This window comes from Diceros bicornis, chromosome 13 (genome assembly GCF_020826845.1).
Source record: "Diceros bicornis minor isolate mBicDic1 chromosome 13, mDicBic1.mat.cur, whole genome shotgun sequence".
NCBI lineage: Eukaryota > Metazoa > Chordata > Mammalia > Perissodactyla > Rhinocerotidae > Diceros > Diceros bicornis.
Window position 1 is genome coordinate 48,136,390 of NC_080752.1, and position 19,724 is coordinate 48,156,113.

General features: G+C 45.0%; 1 protein-coding gene across 2 annotated transcripts in view; it reads right to left on the bottom strand.

The window, feature by feature from the left end:
* The window catches only part of CSMD2 (CUB and Sushi multiple domains 2), a 606,380-nt gene that overhangs the window by 117,918 nt on the left and 468,738 nt on the right, over positions 1 to 19,724 (bottom strand). For both annotated transcript variants that reach the window (XM_058553610.1, XM_058553609.1), the window contains exons 30-32: positions 9,095 to 9,289; positions 8,020 to 8,136; positions 4,988 to 5,101 (exon numbers count right to left, since the gene is read on the bottom strand). In XM_058553610.1, the coding sequence (XP_058409593.1) occupies positions 4,988 to 5,101; positions 8,020 to 8,136; positions 9,095 to 9,289 (426 nt within the window). The remainder of the gene's footprint in view (positions 1 to 4,987; positions 5,102 to 8,019; positions 8,137 to 9,094; positions 9,290 to 19,724) is intronic.

The following is a 19,724-nucleotide window of genomic DNA, read 5'->3' on the forward strand; positions in this document are numbered from 1 at the left end:
TCTGCAGAAATTGAACAGCGAAGTGGAGATTAAATTTGGGAAATTCTCCCAGAATCTACAGAAAAAAGGATAAAGAGATTAAAATAATGAGAGAAATGACAAGCGACATGGAAGAGAGATGAAAAAAATCCAATAGGCATATATTAGGAACTCTAGAGAGAGAGAAGACAAGAGAAATTAAAGAGGAAAAAGTAATTTAAGAAAGCAGGCAACTTTCCTAAGCTTAAGAAAGACTTGAGGTTCAGATTGAAATCGTTTGTAAAGTGCCAGATCTAATTAATGAAAAGAGATTTCCACTGCAACACATCCTAGTGGACTTTTTAATTTTAAAAATAAAGAAAAATGAGAAATGAAAGGCATTTAGAGAGAAAAGCATGGGTAACATACAAGCATAAAGAATCAGGTTGAACTCCGCCTCGTCTGTAATATTAACTCTTGGAACAGAATGGAACCATTGCTGCGGTTTTGAAAGAAAAAGTTTGTGATTTATAATCTGATTTACAATCAAGTTATCGTTTATATGACACGTCAAAGGAAATGCATTCACATACATGCAAGGTGACAGAGCATACTGCAGTTACGAGCCTGACTGAAAAAAATGAACAAAAGTAGGGAAATCAAAAACTATCAGATAAAGATAACCAGGAAAATATAGTTAAACTCAAATAATTATTGTTAATGAGGTAGCAAAACTAAATGCAAATGTAAAAACTTATTCTTTGGGAAGAAGTCCATAATTTAAAAATAATTGCTAATAATGTTAATATAAAAGTCCAAATATATTAAAAAAACTTGGAAATTAGAGGTGGGTCAGATATGAATAGAAAAGTGAGGAAGCAAAAACAAACGAAAATCCAGAAAGAACAAAACAAGATGACAGACAGCAGACCAAAGGTTTCACTTGTAAAATGAGTCAACTTCCTCTTAAAAGAAAAAGACTCTCAGAGGAAACGAGGAAAGCTATATCAGGCAAACACAGATACAAAAATTCTTAGAAACACAAGAAGGCAACCAAATGCCACAATTGTAGTGGGAGATATTTTAACACAACATTCTCAATCATTGATACGTCAAATTGGAAAACAAAAGGAAGGTTGTTGATAGTGGTCCTCAAGTTTATTTTTTTGCCCCTTAACACATCTCAGGGACAGGGACACACTTCACTTCCATCGGGACCAGTGGCTCGTCATCAGTGTTTCTCCAAATGAAGAATAAGAGATGATCCCAGAATATCAATTGATATTCATAGGTCCTATACCTATATCTATCTGTCTCTCTGTCTGTCTGTCTATCCGTCTATCTATCATCTACCCTTATTTCTATTGGTCCTATACATCTGTATCTACACCTATATCTATATTAGTACTTACATCTACAGGTCCTAAATGTCTCTACCAGTACATATACTTCTAAATCTACAGCTAAACTTACACCTACTCTCTGTCTTTCTATCTATCTATCTATCTATCTTCAAAATACGGAGATTTTGAAAAAGCATCCCACCCCAAGAGATCCTGACTTATGTGGTTATATGTGGGGTGGTGGTATCAAAAAGTCATTTTGTCGAGAACCACTGAACAATGGATTTAAATAATAAAATGGAGTAAGGCTGATCTAATGGCTATCGCAAAGCTCGTTTAATCCTAACGATAACTCTAGGATGTAGAGCTTCTACTCTGCATTTTACAGATGAGGAAATTGAAGCTCAGGGTGGCCAAGTGTTGTGTCCACAGGCGCCTAGCAAGGGGGAGAGCGTAGACCAGGCAATGAAACTGCGGGGCCTGAGCTCGGCCCTTCTCTCCATACGACCACTTAACCCTACAGACAACACACATTCTTCTCAGATACTTAGGGAATTAAAAAACAAGTCCTCAGCTACTGAGAGCACCTCATTTAATCCCCAAAGTAAAAATGGGACAGGCGACATTCTCTAACCACATGGCAATAAAAATAGAAATTAACACAAACATTTAAATGTAACAAGAACAAGATCCAGGTTCTTGAGGGAAAAGAAGAGATTCTTAAACAACTGGGGCAAAAAGAGTAAAACACGATCATGGATTATTTAGAAAGTCATGATGACGAAAATAGTACATATCAAAATTTATGGCGTGAAGCCAAATCTATGCTTACGAGGTGAATTTATCGCTGTAAACATGCTCTTTATTATAGAGGGAAATAAGGAACAAAGCTCTTGGTTTAAGAAGTTAGAACAAGAACAACAAAATAATCTGAAGGAAAAAAGGGAGAGAGACATTATGAAATAAGGGCAGAAGTTAATTAATTAGAAAATAATAACAAATTCCACAGAAGAATTGATAAGTAGAAGCAGTAAAAAGCAAAACATAGCACACCACACAAAACCTCTGGTCCAGCGGATTAAAATGGGGAGCTATGAATATAGCATTCAGCATCGTAAAGGCAGGGAATACAACCACAATAGAAAGGAGATTAAATATCATCATAGCATATTATATGAGCCATGTTGCCAAATTTAAACTAATTATGGGGCCGGCCTGGTGGCGCAGCAGTTAAGTGCACACGCTCTCTTGTGGCCGCCCGAGGTTCGCGGGTTCAGATCCTGGGTGCGCACTGACGCACTGCTTGTCGAGCCATGCTGTGGCGGCGTCCCATATAAAGTAGAGGAAGATGGGCATGGATGTTAGCCCAGGGCCAATGTTCCTCAGCAAAGAGAGGAGGATTGGCATCGGATGTTAGTTCAGGGCTGATCTTCCTCACAAAATAATAATAATAATAATTATGAAACGGATTCTTTACTAAAATATAAAACATCAGCATTGACGATAAAGTAACATACCTCAACAGATCAATAACCACGAAAGAAAATAAAAAAAAAAACCACTGAAAAGGAAGAGATAAAATAATGAGACAAATTTATCTGTAGATGATATCGCTTTTTGCCTAAAGGACCCAGGAGAATCAGCTGGCAGTGTTATCATTATTATGGAGGGTTCAATGGCTTTACAAAATGAATATACCCCGAACACCAGTCTTCTAATATACTAGCAAAGACTGGTTAGAATCTATGATGAGGGGAGGAGACCCATTTACAGCAGCAACAAAAACAACAAAAATTGCCATGAAATATCTAAGAATAAAGTTAACAAAAAACGAATACTGCCTAAATGAAAATGATAGAATCTTCCCAAAGGTTACAAAAGATAAATAAATAAATAGACATACCATGTTCCTGAATGGGAAGAGGAGTTACAATGGTAAAGATTGAGTTCTCCCCAGTTAATCTATAAGCTTAATGGAATTCTAACGAAAATTCTAATGCAATTTTTTTTAACTTGATAACATATGTGTTTCTAAAATGTATTTGGAGGGAAAAGTAAGCTAGAATAGCCAAAAAAATTAAAAATTCAAAACAAAGAATGACTATGGGGACTTATCATACCATACGTTTAAAATTATTATAATATTAAACATTATTATAACGTTACACTAATTAAAGCTTTTTGATACTGTTGCAAGAATAAACAGACACTTAGAGGAAATAGATAAAAAGTCTAGAAACATACCCTTAACTTCATAAAAATTTAACATATGTAAATCTGGCATTTTGAAAATTCTGTTAGGACAAATGATTAACTAAATATGGAAGAATATAGTTAGATTTCCTATATCAAATAATAAATCAAAATAAATTCCAAAAGTATTAAAGCAAAACAATGAAACTAAAAAGAAGTAAAAGAAAACACAGGGGAATATTTATCTCATCAGTGTAAATGTAAAGGAGAACACTATACAAGAAAACATTGATAGAGTTGATATCATGGGAAATTTAAATTTTCTGACACTAAAACACACCCTGAAGAAGATTAAATGGCAAATGATAAACTGTAGGGGAAGTCTGTTTATAGCATATAATATAGACAAGAGGTTTTTATAGTATATAATATATGTAGCTTATAATAATATGGAGCTCTACTAAATAAATAAGGAAATAAATGCTAACAGAAAAATCAATACTAATTCACAAGTAAATTCACAAATAAAACATGCATGGGCCAAGAACTACATTATAAAAAGGTTAACCTAACTAGTAATAAAAAAACAGCAAATTAAAAAATGAGATGCCATTTTCACTTTTCAAACTGATGATGCTTATGTTTTTTTAATTACCTAGTTTTTGTGAGAATAAAACATGCCCTCTTATTCATTGTTGTTGAACACAGTGGCAAGAACTTTCCAGAGCGATATTTGACAATCTGCATAAAAAACCTTAAGGATCTCACATATACTTTAACCTGGCAATTCTACTTCTAGATATTTTAAGGTAATAGCCAGAGATGTGTATAAAGACATATGTCTAATACATTGAATTACTTACTGTTCATCTGAATGAAAAATCAGAAACAATCTAAATGTTCAATAATAGGGAATTCATTACATAAATTTTAAGTAACTATATGATAGACCATTATGCAGCATTAAAACATCCTATTATAGAAGAAAACAATGACGAAGAAACGCTCATAATGAATATATCAATAAAAATATGTATATTGTTTTGTTCAATAAAATATGTAAAAGATTAAGTCTAAGTAGATATAAAGACTGGAAGGAAATGCACTCCATCTTTTGAGTGGTTCTTTCTGGGGGGGTTTTATTTTAATTCTCTATACAATTATTTTTTCTTGCCTCTAAGTTTCTACAATGAAAATGCAATACGTTTGTAATTGGAAAAACATGTTGGGTCTAAATATAAGCCAACAGAGGAATGCTATACCACTCGGGGGCGGTGTAGACACAGCTTGGGGGGAGACTAGCTTGTGAAGCCCCCTTCTACCTAGGGGTTGCCAGGAGCTGACTGTCGTGTTGTAGAGACAATACTAGGGCATGACAAACACAAAGCTGTGTGGTTCCACCTATAGCCATGCTTACAGGGCCTCTTTCCTTTCAGCTGGCTCGTGATGCCCCAGCCCACTGCCATCCCCAATGCTGGCCCAGCCCTGGGTACCTGTGTGGGAGCCCGAAAGGGAGCTGAGGAGCCGGGAGTGCTGGCTGTGGCCATCATGCACCTCCACCACGTCGTTGAGGGCCGTGTGGAAGAAAGCGAACTGTCCAAACACCACTGCGGAGGAGACATGGTATGGAGATCTCAGTGCAGAAGACTGGGAGGCCATGTTGGGGGCAAGGACTGGAGGTCTGGGGTCCCAGGCCAGGAGGAACCTCAGAGGAAGTTGTTGGTTCATGGGGATAACTGCTTGCTGAGCCTTTCTACTGGCTGATTAGCACATTGGCCAGACATCAGGCACAGGGTCGCTGGGATCTGGGAAAGGCTATCTGGCATTTTCCCAAATGGGGCAAGATGACATTGAGGACTGCACCCAATGGTCAGGCTGATGAAGGTGGCACTGAGCTAATCTTATTCCTTTCCTGCAGCAGCTACTCAAGGATGTAAAAGGGCTTTCGGCAACACCCCCCATTTCCCATGTGATCTCAGGACCCTGTATTCTTCTTTTTCTTCAAAGATCCAGCCGATGAGGGCAGCCCCTGGATACAAGATCCCCCACAGGTAAGAGGAATGAGGACGGCGAGTAGCAGCCTCTGTTGGGGAAGGAGAAACTGTCTATGGAATGGGCAACCATCTCTACCTCATTTCCCTCTGCAAAGCCCAGAGGGAAGGGGTAACATGACATTTGTTAAGCACCTACTCTGTGCCAGGTACCATGCTTGCCATGTACGTCGTCTTCGACCATGACTCTTCCAGACATCCATATTTTATAGACAAAGAAACTGAAGCTCAGAAGTTAAGAAAGCTTCCCAAGGCCATTCAGCTAGCTCAAGGAAGGGGGCTGAAAAGCTGGTGGACCATGGCCTTGACGAGTCCCCTGTGAGATAAGGCCCAAGGGCCCTGCCATTTGATGGCTATTCAGGCCAGCAGCTATGAATCACAGAGGATTTCCTCAGCTGTCCCCTCTCTGCCAGGCACTGCTGGAGGGGCTGGGGTCATTGACACTGCTGGGCCATGGTGGGCACAGCTCCAATTCAGCTACCTGCCGGACCCCAGTCCATGCTGCCTGCACTGGTCTACCAGTTGGCCGGGTGCATCTGCGAGCAAGAACCAGGGTAGACCTACTACTTTGGCTTAAGCCTTGAGCACACAGGAAGTTGGGTGTGTGTGTGTGTGTGTGTATGTTGTGTGTTAGGGCAGGGAAGAACTCAGGCCATGGAGTTGACTGCCTGAGAGAAAGTGTTTGCAGTGATGAGTATTGTAGCGAATGGAGGAAGAGATTCTCAGCTCTCAGCTCCTGGGCAGAGGAGGAGGAGGGAGAGGAGCAGGAGGGAGAGCACACTGCACCCTGAAAATGGGTACTGAATCACGGGTGGTGGCAGGGGCATCTCCATGCTCTTCCCCACAGAGGTGAACAGGACAGGCAGGGTCCCTGCTTTCACAGAGTGTGCATTCTAATGGGAAGAGACAGTCAAAAAAGGAAAAAAACCACTCGTAAATAGATAAACAAGATAATTTTAGATCGTGTTAAGTTCCAGGGGTTATAAAAAAATGATAGGGCAAGGGAGGCCACTTTAGACAGGAGAGCAAAGAAAGATGTATGAGAAGAGGATGTTAGAGCTGAGACCTGAGCCGGGGGACAAGTATTCCAGACCCAGAGGCAAAAATCTGTCACTAATCGCAGGGCTTAGCATCATAGCAAAGAGAAGATGCTCAGGACAAATCACTACCCTTCCTAGAACCTGCTCTCCATATGCAGGTTTCGGCTCAGTGAGACTGACCAGCCTTGGGGTTGGCTGCTTGCAAAGGTTTGAGCTCTTTATTACTAGAGGAATTCAAGCACAATCTGCAAGACCATGTATCAAGGATTCTGCGCTGGGTGGCAGACTGGATTGGACAACCTTTCAGGACGTTCCTGTGATCCTGCAGGTCAAACGCTCCTGCCCCATAAGTATGTTGGGGAGTGTGTGTACACGCATGTAAGTGTGCAGGTGCTGGGGTGGGAGTGGTGCACGATGGCTGGAGCTGTGGGTGAAGATAAGACTAGGGGTTTATAGAGGGCAGGAAACATCTCTTTCATTTCTGCAGCCCCAGTACCCAGCAGAGTGCGTGCTCCCTGATAGGTGCTTAATAAATGTTTGGTGAATGACATCAGGCCTTGTCCTGTGCTCATTCCATCCTATCTCTTGGGAATAAGCAGTCAGCTCTCTGCAGGCTGCCCTGTCCCTCTCCTAGGTGGTCAGGATATATCAATGCCCTTTGCCCCACCCAACACCAACAGTGTTTAGAAATAGCTGTTACTCCTCCTACCAAGAGGCGATCCAGGGAGAAAGTAGCCAGGCTGGTCACTGATTGCCCTGGTACAACCAACCTGGCTGCCCCTCAGAACTTCCTGAGTCCTCCACAGATGGCAGGACTCCTAACCGTCCCCACTGCCAACCAGGTGACAAGTCTGGCTTCTTTTTGCCTAGGTATCTTGGAATCTGGAGGTTTCTCTGCCTTCTGAGGGCACTGGTCTGCTCTTCAATTTTTTCTTGCTCGCCCTACCTATAGCTGCTGGACCAGGCTCCCGGTCTCAGGTGGAGTAGTGGAGCGATGTGGCTCCCAGCTCCCTTGCCTGTACTTTTAAGCCCAGCTCCATCCCACTCCTTCCCTTCCTCCTGCCACTCGGCCACCCTCCTCTGGGGTCCCAGTCAGCCAGGATCTGCAGCACCTCTATTCAGACTTGAGTTGTGCTGTACAGCCCCCGGTGCACCCTGCCTTCCCTCTGTCCTGGCTAGCTTCTCACCAACCCCATCCCCTTGGTCCCAGCTGCCTCACTAGCGCCCTTCCCCCTTCATGTGTCAGGAGTGTATTCTACAGCCCACTTCATGGCATCTGCACTCAGTTGTCCTGTATGGGAGACTGTTCTGCTCATTTCCACAATGGGAGTGGGTACAATTGAGAGTGGAACTGGGATACAACTGGGAAAAGCCTGAGGAGTTGGAAGGAGTCAGAAAACATATAAACAAAGAAACATACAAAGAAACCCATACCATAGTCCTTGGGCACGGTGACAAAATACAGGCAGATCTGTCCACTGGTGTAGTTCTGGGGGTAGTTGGGGGACAAGACCACTCCGTCTGAACCCACATACTGTCCCCCACAGGGGGCTGAAAGAGAAATGGGACAGAGGGCCAGGTGACCTTGTGGGCCCCTCACCAGCTGTCCATTCTCCGTTCTTCTCACTCCCAGCCTGAGCTCCTGGCCCTGGTGGGGCTGCCCTGAGGTGCACAGCCACTAATGTGGAGGAGGGGAGTTCTGAGGACATGGCCCTCCCTGCCCAGGGCCATCCATCTGTGGCCTGAAACCCACCCTGATGCTATCAAGGGCCCTCCCGGGACCCGTGAGTCCTTGCCCTCTAACTATTAACACTGGCATTGGTCCCTGGAGGGACAGCCTTGGGGAGCACTTTAGGAACCTCTTCTGCTTACAAGTGGGACCTAGCAATGATCTGCCGCCCCAAGGCTGATGTCTGCACCTGGGCAGTTAGTGTCTGTATGAGCAGGGAGCTAAAGCTTCCCCAGGCCAGCCCCACTGGGGGCCAGCCCACACGACCCGGCCACCTTCTGTTCCCAACCACGGTGCCAGTTCCACGAGGGGTGGACCTCAGAGCCAGCCCCTTTCACTTGAACAAAGGGGCCTCCTTGCTTTTCAACTTAGGTGGCCGCCATGCTCTTGAAGTTCTGACACTCCAGCCTATCCCTCTTGTCAGGAGCCCATGGCTAACCCAGACCCCCTCGGAGTCAGTCGACCTTCCTGACCTTAGTTTTACACATGAGACCTCTCAGTAATTTTTCCCAGGCCCACGAACAAGCCCAGGGTCACCTTTCAACTCCCTTCTCCCTGGTGTGAGCTGCTGGCATGTCTGGGGTCCACTGCTGAGGACATCTGAGTGGCGGTGGGGACACTATGTGATCTGAGAGAGATGATATACTGACAGGACTGGGCGAACCCAAGGAGCCCCCCTTTGAGGACCATGTCCTGCCTCCCCTGTCCCCTAGCTGACACTCCCTTCTGCCTCGGGCATGCCCTCACTCCCTCCTACTCCCCACCCCCGGGCTCCACCACCTGTGCACACTGGCCGGGGGTTGTTCCACACGGGCTTCCCATCAGGCCCCAGGATGCAGCTCAGGGTCGAGGAGCCCTCAACCTCATAGCCCCCATGGCAGTAGTAGGTGATGGAGGAGCCCAGCTTCAGGTCAGACCCCACCCTCGTGCCATTCTTGATGGAACCAGGATCGAAACAAGACTCCCGTGGGTTTTCTGGAAAAAAGAAAAACAAACACACACACATGCACATGTGCAGAGAGCTCATCAGTGGCCTAATTCCTTGGCGCAGCACCCATGAGGAGACCCTGACTCTAATTAGCCACAGAGTGTGTGGAATTTGGGATTGCTGGCCCTAGTCCCTTCAGGTCTGGGAACTTCTCTAAATTTGGTCATTAATCTAGGCCTGGAAGTCATTGTGGATAGTGAAATTTCCTCTCCTCTCCCCACATTCTTGCCCTGACTCACAAACGAGGGGGTCACAGTTAAAGCTTTGAGACCCTCTCTTACCCCTTAACGCATTCTCCCCAGGGCAGGTGCGCGCTGCTCTGACTGGCGGGAGCTGGCGGTCCCTGGAGCAGATCTCAGTTGCGGAGAGGGTCACTGTGGGAAAGGTCAGTGCTTAGGCACAGTCCACCCCTCTGATCATCTTTGACCGCCCATACTCAGCCTGGCAGGCCTCCTCGGTTTTCTGTCTCCATGTGGGAAGCAGGGCCCGCTTTTGGAGACTGCTTTCTCTTCTTCTCTTTCTTTTGCCTACAGCTGTGCTGCTGGCTGGGTAGGTAAAGCTGGCATCGGCTTTGTAGGCTGTCACATCCATGACTTGCAGGCGCTTCTCAGTGCGTGGGTACCAATACTTAGATTTAGGAAGGAAGTAGGAAACCCCACTTCAGCTTCCGGGATAAGTTCAGGTCTCCAATACAGTTTTCCAGGGCTTTGCAGTGGGGTATTGTGTGCTTGCTAGTTTACGAAAATAGCAGTATTTTTCCATTTGACTAGGGATGCTTCTATGTCTTCCCAATAAGGGATCCCATGGATGTGCCTAACAGGCATCCACTCTGTCCGTCTGCACTGGGTAAGAGTGAACTTGATTGCCTGAGCAATTCAGAGTCCTAGTCAGGGCCCCGGATCTCTGGAGAAGTGCACTCCACAGCCTCCCTCACCATCAGCTGAAATCCTAAGGAGCTTTTGGGCACCAACGTTCACTTTCATCCACTGCTGCCTTTTCTCATCCTCCTTGTTCTAAGACCACTGATGGTCCAAAGGCCTGTCATCAGGGCTGGGCACTGTCAGGACACAGCCAAGGATGATCAGTATAAGGAAATGCAACTGAGCATCAGTTTCCATTGGAGTCCTGGAGGCTCTGCTATGGGGACACAGTAGCAAGGTCTAGAGATAGGGGCTCACAAAAAGGTGCTGACAGCCCTTGCAGAAGGACTCAGAAATTCGAAGAGCATATTTTTAAATTTTTTTTTGCTGAGGAAGATTCACCTTGAGCTAACATCTTGCGCCAGTGTTCTTCTATTTTGTGTGTGGGTCGCCACCACAGCATGGCCACTGATGAGTGGTGTGTGTCTGTGCCTGGGAACTGAACCTGGGCTGCCGAAGCATAGCGCGCTGAACTTAACCTCTAGGCCACAGGGCCAGTAGCCCCAAAGAGCAGATTTAAGGAAGAAAGAGCCAGAATAGAAGGGGTCAGAGTTCAGAGATGAATGGCTCAGGAGGAATTTTGCTGAGGGCTGTCCTTGTCACTGGAGTACTTTTTAGGCCACCTATACAAGAGGCAGCCACTGCTTGAGGGTGTTGCTCAGTTGCCAGTCAGCCTGTTGACTGATGGGATGGGGCTCTGAGAGTCTATCATATTGCCAAGTCTAGCCAGTCTTGCACTGGAGCCCTTGTGATGGCCCTGCTCTTCATCTTTGCCCATAGCCTAGGGTGGAGCAGTCCCAGATATACTACTAAATTTAAGCTCAACTGGGGCCCTCACCTAGTGGAGGACCCCTCAGTGGTTTCCTCATGAGCCCTGTGATATGTTGCCTTTATCCTCTCATCAAATCTGTCCTTTCCCTAAGCCCAGTGGCTCTGGTCAGAATACAACTGGCCATCGGGTGACCTATATTTGAATCGCAGAGATACAGGGAACTGTCACCATGTCTCATATTTCATCTGTCCTCTTTATAAATTCAAAGTGGGTCAAATCTTTATTTGAAGTTCAGAGAAATTATGTAACTTGGAACCAAGTTGACATAGAGGCATAACTAGCTGTGGCACCCAATATCCATTTCCCCCCTTCACTCTGAAATAATGGAACCCAGATTTTATCCAGAATATTAAGGCATCCACTAAAATCTACATTTTCCAGCCACCTGGACAGCTAGATCTGGCCAAAGAGATGTAAACACCATCAGGTCAGGTGATAGCCTCCTGTCTCATTCAGAGTAAAAGCCAAAATCCTTACAGGCCTACAAGACCCTGCACATTCTTACCCCAATCCTCCCCTTTATGACCTCAACTCCTATAACTTTGCTCCAACCACACTGGCCTCTGTGCATGGAACATTTCCCTCTCCACATGGCACCCTCTCTCACCTCTCTCAGGACTTAACTCAATGTCTCCTTCTCAGTGACACATCCTTGACCAACTACTTAAAATTTCAATATTTCTCTCCCCAACACTTCCCATCACCCTTCTCAGCTTTATTTCTCAATGTTGGAATCAATACTATCTCATGTACTATATATTTACCTTATTTTTTATTATCTCCTTCCATTAGAATGTACGTTCCCCCAGGGCATTTTCTAGTTTTGTTCGCTGCTATAATCTGGTGCCTGGCACATGGTAGGCACTCAATAAATATTTCTGAAGTGTATAAATGTGGAATTTCTAGAAAGGCTGTTTAAGGGAATGTGACTCAGCTGAGAGAAATGCTTGCTGGCCATTCCTTCTTTCCTTCCTTCCTCCTTCCAACAGTCTGGAACTCAGACATGATGGTTGGAACTCCAGTCGCCATCTTGGACCCTGAGATAACTTGAGAATGGGAGCCATGTACTAGCACGGTAGACCAGAAAGACAAAAGGAGTATGGGTGGAGCCACCTCATCAGCCCTGGGTGACAATCTCCAGATTTCTTTTACAAGAAGGAGAATAAACTTCTACCTCGTATAAGCAACTGTGCTTTTGGGTCACTGTTGCACTGCCCAGATGGGAACGACTGCGCTAGAACTTTACACTATGTCAGAAAGTCCTTTCCTCCCTTCTCTGTGTGGCAAACTCCTATACTTTTTCAATGCCACCCCCTCTTGAGCAAGTTTCCTGAACTTTGCCTTCTCTCTGGCAGAATTCTGATTTTCTTTTCTTGATTATAGCATGTATGACATTATCTTGGTAGGTTGGATAAGTGTATTTCTTTCCAGTTCTGAACTCCTAGAGGACAGGGACCCATCACCTGTTCTCATAACCCCGGCAATTAGCACAGAACTTGGCACTAGGGCTGGCCCGATTTGGCACATAATACAGGCTTAATAAATCGATGTTGCATTGATTGGCTGAACATCTCAGGGCTTGGAAAATCAACAACTACATCAATGATTCCAACCACAGACGCTATTCATCATTACTCACAAGTCAGAACAAGAGCTCATCATTCCAAGCATTATCACATTAATAATAATGACAAGGATAATGGTAATGATAATGATGATAGCCCCTTATACAGGAATTTCACTTTGTAATTTTCAAAGCATTTTCCAATCTGTTATCTCACTTGTGTCTCACAAGAGCCTCTTCAGCAGGCAAGGCCAGGTACACTGCTCCTCAGGTTACAGATGAGGAATGTGGTGATCAGAGAAACTCAATGAGCTTTCCAAGCCATTCAACTATTAAGAGGCAGAATTAAGACCAAAATCAGGTCTTCAGTCTGCCAAACCAGAGCTCAGCTGTGAATTATATAAAACTAAACGACTAAAACATGATGATGATAACAATAAACAAAACCCAAGCCCTCTCAAATGGGAAAATTAAATGAACTAGCTTCTTTTTGTCCTAATAGATAAGGCCCATTTCCAAACACTGTAATAGCAAAAACCGGAAACAACAACCCAAATACCCAAGCAGTAAGGAACTGGTTAAAAAATACTGGATTAGAGCCGTCCGCTGAAACACAAGCAGCCTTTAAGAAGAGTAGCAGGAGTCTTTGAATACTGATATGGAAAAATGCCCAAGATCTGTTGTTGGGCAAAAAACAAAACATGGCAAAGAAATAAAAAAGAAAACACAACCCATATTACAGATTAGTACATATGGTGTTATCTCCATTCATATAAAACAGGGATCAGCAAACTACAGTCCACAGGCTTGCTGCCTGCTTTTGTAAATAAAGTTTTATTGGAACACCGAAACGCCCATTTGTTTACGTATTGTCTATGGCTGTTTTAGCATGACAACAGCAGAGTTGAGCAAATGCAACAGAGACCATCTGGTTTACTGAGCCTAAAATATTTACTATCTGGTCCTTTACAGAAAAAGTTTACCATCCCCTGGTACGTAATTTACATTACTTTATATTTATATAAAATATCTGGAATGAGATAACAAACCATTAATAATGGTACTTCAGGGGACGGTATATGGGAGGATGTTAAATTTTTAGAGTACATCTTATATGCTTCTGTATTGTTTGAATTTTTCCAGTAAACATGTGTTACTTCTAAAATTGGCAAAAATGAAGATATTTCCATTTTGAGCTTAAAAAGGAAGACCCATGGCAGTGGTGGGTGGTGGTAGTGGTGATGCGGGGAGCAGGTGTGGAAATCTGGTCGTAACTCCTTGGCCCACAGTGTTGCTTCCAAGGGCTTCAAAGAGAAAATCAGTACTTTTTTAGTACCTTCTGGTAAAAGTTGACTCACCTTGGCCTCTCCTGAGTTATTTCAGATTCTCTAACACATGCTTTGAACTCCTTTTCCCTCTGTCTGAAGCACTCCCCCACCCCTGCTCTTGCACAGAGGGCTTCTTCTCAATCTTTAGGTCTCTGTTTAAATGTCACCTGCTTGGCAAGGCCTTTACCTTCACAACTACCATTCTGAAGTGAGCCTCCCATTTCTCTTTCTCAGGGTAGCTTGTTCTTTCCTAACTTCTTATGCTTCTTACTTCTTGTTTGTCTACTTGTTTATTGTCTGTCTCCCTCACTCACTTTTCTGCTACCCTAGCGTAGGGACCATGACAATTTTGCTTACCACTACATCCTCCACCTCCAGCACAGGGTATGGCATGAAGTAGGAGCTCAATAAGCATTTGTTGAACGAATGAATGGTCTCTACATTCTGCATGGACGTCCTACCCTGTCCCTGCCCATGAGGAGGCCACCACACCTGCTGGAAGATGAGAATAAAGGTCCCCCCACCATTCTGCTGTTTTCCTTGGCCTGGAAAAAGACAATAAACTTCCCTGGGATTCATTTTTCATAACTGTATCCAAAAGACAGGATCCCCCTCATCCCCTGTGTATCCTTCTGGCAAGGGGTAAAGCTACGCAGGAGGGCTGAATTCAGACGAGAAGTGCCTCAGAGCGTGGTCTAGTAGAAATCCACAAGTGACATGGTTGCATTCAGAATCATCTCTTAGAAGGCCTGCCCAGAGATGCCTGAGATACGGCACCCACCTTCCGGGCCCAACTGAACAGAGGCACCTACAAACCCATTCATCTTTGCCTTATAATTAGATGGGCCTCCCAACATCTCATTGAAAGTAGAGATGTCTGTCAGTCTAGGAGGTGAGCTCCATGCAGGCTGGGACTTTGTTTTGTTCCCTGCTCTGTTCTCAGCCCCTACAACAGTGTCTGGCACATAGTGGGTGCTCACTAAATATTACTGAGTGTATAAATGAGTAAAAATGCCTTATCTGCCCTTGCCTCTTACGAAAAAGCCTAACCCCATGACATTGCTCAGTGGACCCTTGACTTAAGCCTGGTCAATCAGATGGTCCTTTGGGATTCAGAATTGGGACACAAACTGGGAAGTGATTCAAAGTTGAGAGTGAGGCAGCCATACCTGTCCTAGGAGAATGGAGAAGCAAAGACTGATCTGCAGAGAGAGGCGAATGTAGCAAATACTCAGAAAGGAGCAGCGAGGAGACCAAGTGGTCCCGGAGATGGAGGAGGCAATCTCAGCCTCCAGTTCTCCCATCCTGAGTTCAATCCCTTAGGAATTTATGCTTCCTGCCCTTGGGCTCTCGTATTCTAAAAATATTTTCCCTTCTGGTGTTAAGTTAGGGTGAGTTTTGTTATCTGTATTGTTAGAATATAGAACCCTCCTTAGCTTAAATTAGTTTCGCTGTTAGTTGTTTTCTTATAATAAAGTCTCTTTTTTGCCTCAAGTTGGTTTGAGTGAGTTTCTGTTTCTCGCATTTTAATAATAAATTACCTCCTTTTCTGCTTAAGTTGGCCTGAGTAGGTTTCTTGATTTGAAACTAGATGATCCCTGACTAAGATGCGATGAAACTCTCTCTGCTTCCCACTTGGGAAGTTGGTGGGATGTGGGGAAAGGCTCCTGGTCCACTGGCCTGCATCAGAGGAGGGGTCGACCTCAGATGGTGGTTTTCACTGGACTGAGCCCAGTTGAGTCCAGCAACATTTCTCCACGTGGCTTCCCTCACCTCCCAAAGCACTGAAGCCACAGGTCCCAGGCCCTCAGCATTAGCAGGGCCCTGGATCTCTCTAAAAGACAGGATTCTGCCTTTTCTTTTCTTTTTTTTTTTTTTTGAGGAAGATCGGCCCTGAGCTAACATCTGCCAATCCTCCTCTTTTTGCTGAGGAAGACTGGCCCTGGGCTCACATCCATGCCCATCTTCCTCCACTTTATATGGGACGCCGCCACTGCATGGCTTGACAAGCGGCACATGGTTGCACGCCCGGGATCCGAACCGGCGAACCCCGGGTCGCCACAGTGGAGTGCGCACACTTAACCGCCTGTGCCACCGATCCGGCCCCAGGATTCTGCCTTTTGATAGAAGATGGCTTCTAGATAGTTGAGGCCAATTCTTCTCTTCCTAAGGATCCAGACCTGCCTCAGTGTGCAAGTTCTCAGTGGGCTATATCTCAATCTGTGATGTTCTATGGGCTTGCAGAGCACAGAATGTTTAAATTCTTTGCCATGGCCTGGAGAAGCATATAGGACACGCATAGACACATATCACAAATACAGTCATGTGCTGCATAACGACATTTCAGTCAACGATGGACCGCATATATGACGGTGGTCCCATTAGTACCATATAGCTGAGGTGTGTTGCAGGCTATACCATCTAGGCTTGTGTAAGTAATTCTATGATGTTCACACAACAACAAAGTCACCTAATGACGCATTTCTCAGAATATACCCCTGTTGTTAAGCAACTCATGACTGTATTCATATTAAATATACTCCACACTCCTACATGTATGTGTACAAAACATCATATTCACACTTTATATCTTCCGTAAACAGAAAAGAAACTGTTCTACTGGGCTAGCTCCAGGAAGAGGGGTCCAAATCCTTCTCCCTTCTAAAGAGGAGCAGAACAAATGAAATATTCATTACACACAAAGAAAGGCAAAGGGATGGACGAGGTGGATCCAAGTATGTGCCAACTACCTACTAGCACTGGGCACTCTGCCAGGTGCTGTGTCTACTTAACAACCCTCACAACAACTCCTTCGTATGGTACTGCTGTCCCTCTGATACATGAGGAAGCGATGCTCAGAGAGGTTAAGAAACTTGTTTAAGGCCACACAGTGAATAAGCGGTGGAGGCCACCCCTATAAAGATATTGTATTTGAGGGAATATTGTCAAGGCCACGGGATTTGGTAGCAGAGGAGACCCATCCCAGGAATCCAGGGATCCTGGATCCCTGAGAGGAGGGAGAAAGAGAACATGGAGTAAGGCAGGGGGTCCCTGGGTCCCATCAAAGGGGCTCCCTGACCAGAAGCTGGGGACTGATGTTATGGGGTGTGCAATCTGAGAAGGAAGGAAGGCAGGTCCAGGCCTCACCAGGCACCTCTCACCCCAAATAGACACATTTATCTTGGTACTTGTACTGCAGAGCCTAATAAGGAGGTGGAGGGTGCATGGGTGGGCTGTGCCTCTCCTCTCCGCTTTTCCCAGTAATTGGCCTTCTTTCAGCTGCTTGGCTGGCTCCGATGGCAGCTGGGAAGGCCTAATTCCCTGGGGCTATGTTCTGGATCCGAGGACTCCTCTAGATATGGTCTTGGGCCAACAGCTAAAAGTGGAAAGGGCTTCTTTGGGAAAGAGAACCTGGAAATGTGGTTCTAGCACATGGATTCAGTGGAGAAGACCTGGGGGAGAGGTGGCCACAGCCAGGGTGCCGTGTTCCGGGTGACTGGGAAGGAAGCTGAGGGAGTTTCTACCCAGGAGCTTTCTGTATCCAAGGATGATGAAATGAAATCATCTTGTAAGAAGGCTGAAAGTGGTGACATTTGGGGTGAAATTTTGGAATCTCCACCAAGTAGAAGACGCCATGTGGGACAAGCCAGAGGCAGCTCTGGGCATTGCTGGGTTGGCTGAGGTTAAAGGATATCGCTTGTGGAGGCTCCACGTGCCATGTTTGTGCAAGTTTTTTCGTCCATGTTCAGCCACTTGGGTGTGGGTGTGACAAAGGGTGCAGCTTTGCAAGGTTTGTGCAATAGAAGGACCGGGGGCAGGAAAAATGAGCATACTGAAGAAGGAGTGATTAAAGAGACGAATAATAAAAAGCAAGATGATGATGATATGGCAGTGGGGACTGTGGTGGTGGAGCGATGTGGGTCCCAGGCTGGGTCGAAGTCACGCCTTCTGTTAGAATTCCACAATATGTGACTGTGTTAGTTCTGATATCGACATGTGGAGAAGGGTCTGGGTGCGGGGGCTCTATCAAATGGCAGGTGCCTGGAGGAAGAGACGATGGCAAAATATCCATTTCCCAGGCCAGCCCCATGAGAAACAAGACTACAAGCAAAACATTCCCTAATATATGCACCAAATATCTAGAGAACTGTATCTGACAAAGAGGAGACAATCAATAGTTATGAGGACTTCAATGCGTTGATGGGCGTAAAGTGTTTAGGACTGCCCGCACTTGGTAGACATGAAGTTAGCTGTTATTATGATCTGTTTATTTGTGAGCTCATGTGAGATATTCCCAGGAGACGCCACAAATATTTAATTAAGGGACACTTTAAAAGGTTGCTGAGCTCCTACTTTATGCAAGTGGGGGACATGAGCCAGAAACTTTTTAATTTTAACTGGTAATGTGACCCCATTTGTACACACAGGCTGATGAGGCCTGGGTGAATCTGGGTTACAGTAACAATAACAAAATCAGTCCTCTCCAGAGTATCGTAGAGTGGTTAGTACACACTGGGCATTATGCTCTTCAATATAATATGTATGTATAAAATATCTCTTAATTTTATCCTTCTGCAACATAATTATTATTACCACCGTTTTATAGATGGAGAAATGGGTTTCAAGAGATAATAACTTGCCAAACTCACAAATTAAGCAGGGAATGGAGCTAGGATTTGGATAATGGGGCCTGGGATCATTAGAGAAGAAGATAAAGTCAAAAAGAGATTAACAGAATAGGAGAAAGTAGATCGCTGGAGAGCCTGGAACTACTCTTACCACCACTGAACATGACAGAATGCTCGAGATGTGCTGGGCACCGTACCGAGGGCTTTGATGTATGGACTCACTGATCTTCACAACGTTTCTGTGAGGCAGCGATTTTTCTGCCCTCATTTTATAGATGAAGAAATGGAGGTTTCGAGAGGTTAAATAACTTGCCCAAGGTCACACAACTGTTAAGTAGTAAAGACGAGCCCTGAACCCAGTTCACCCGACAGTCTATGCTCTTGCCCAGACAGGGATGTGGCTCTTGACGTGGCCTGTATTTGTAAGTAGATTTTTATGGGAACACAACCACGCCCATTTCTTTATGTTTTGTCCTTGGCTGTTTAAGCGCTACAATAGCAGCGCTGAATAGTTGCGATAGAGACCGTACAGCTCACAAGCCTAAATTATTTACTATCTGGTCCTTTAAGAAAAAATTTGTGGACTCCCGCTTTTGACCCCTACACTATTCAGCTCACCTTAATTAATCCAAAAGTGCAATGAGAATAAAAGAATGGGACAGCTGGAGGGATGAGACAATGTGACCAGGAAGTATCAGAGGGTGTCTAGAGTATGGCCCGAGTATGGCCAAGGAATATCCTTGGGACAGAGGTTCAGGCACTGTGACCCCAGGAGTTGGATGGGCTGTCCACATGGGCATTGAATTTATCCAGGATGGTGGGAGGTTTTGGGGTAGCGAGGAAGATTGAGTCTCAGATCAGAACCCTCAGGGAGTGACCAGGAAGATATCAGCTGATAGGTGTGGGCTGAAGTTATGAAACTGAAGAACAGCTAGGGATGATCGTCACAGAAAAAGGAGAGAGGAGGAACATGATTTGGAAATAGAAAAGAGGTGCAAGAAGAATGCTGGCCCCTTTTCTCCCAGGCCTGGGGCACCTGAAGGTGAGACTACGCCACCTGGAGGGCCACAGGAAAGGCAGGCGCTCTGCAGGTGGCAGCAGTGCTAGGGTTGGTGCAGGCTCCCTGTGATCCAGGCCAATGCTCTCCTCA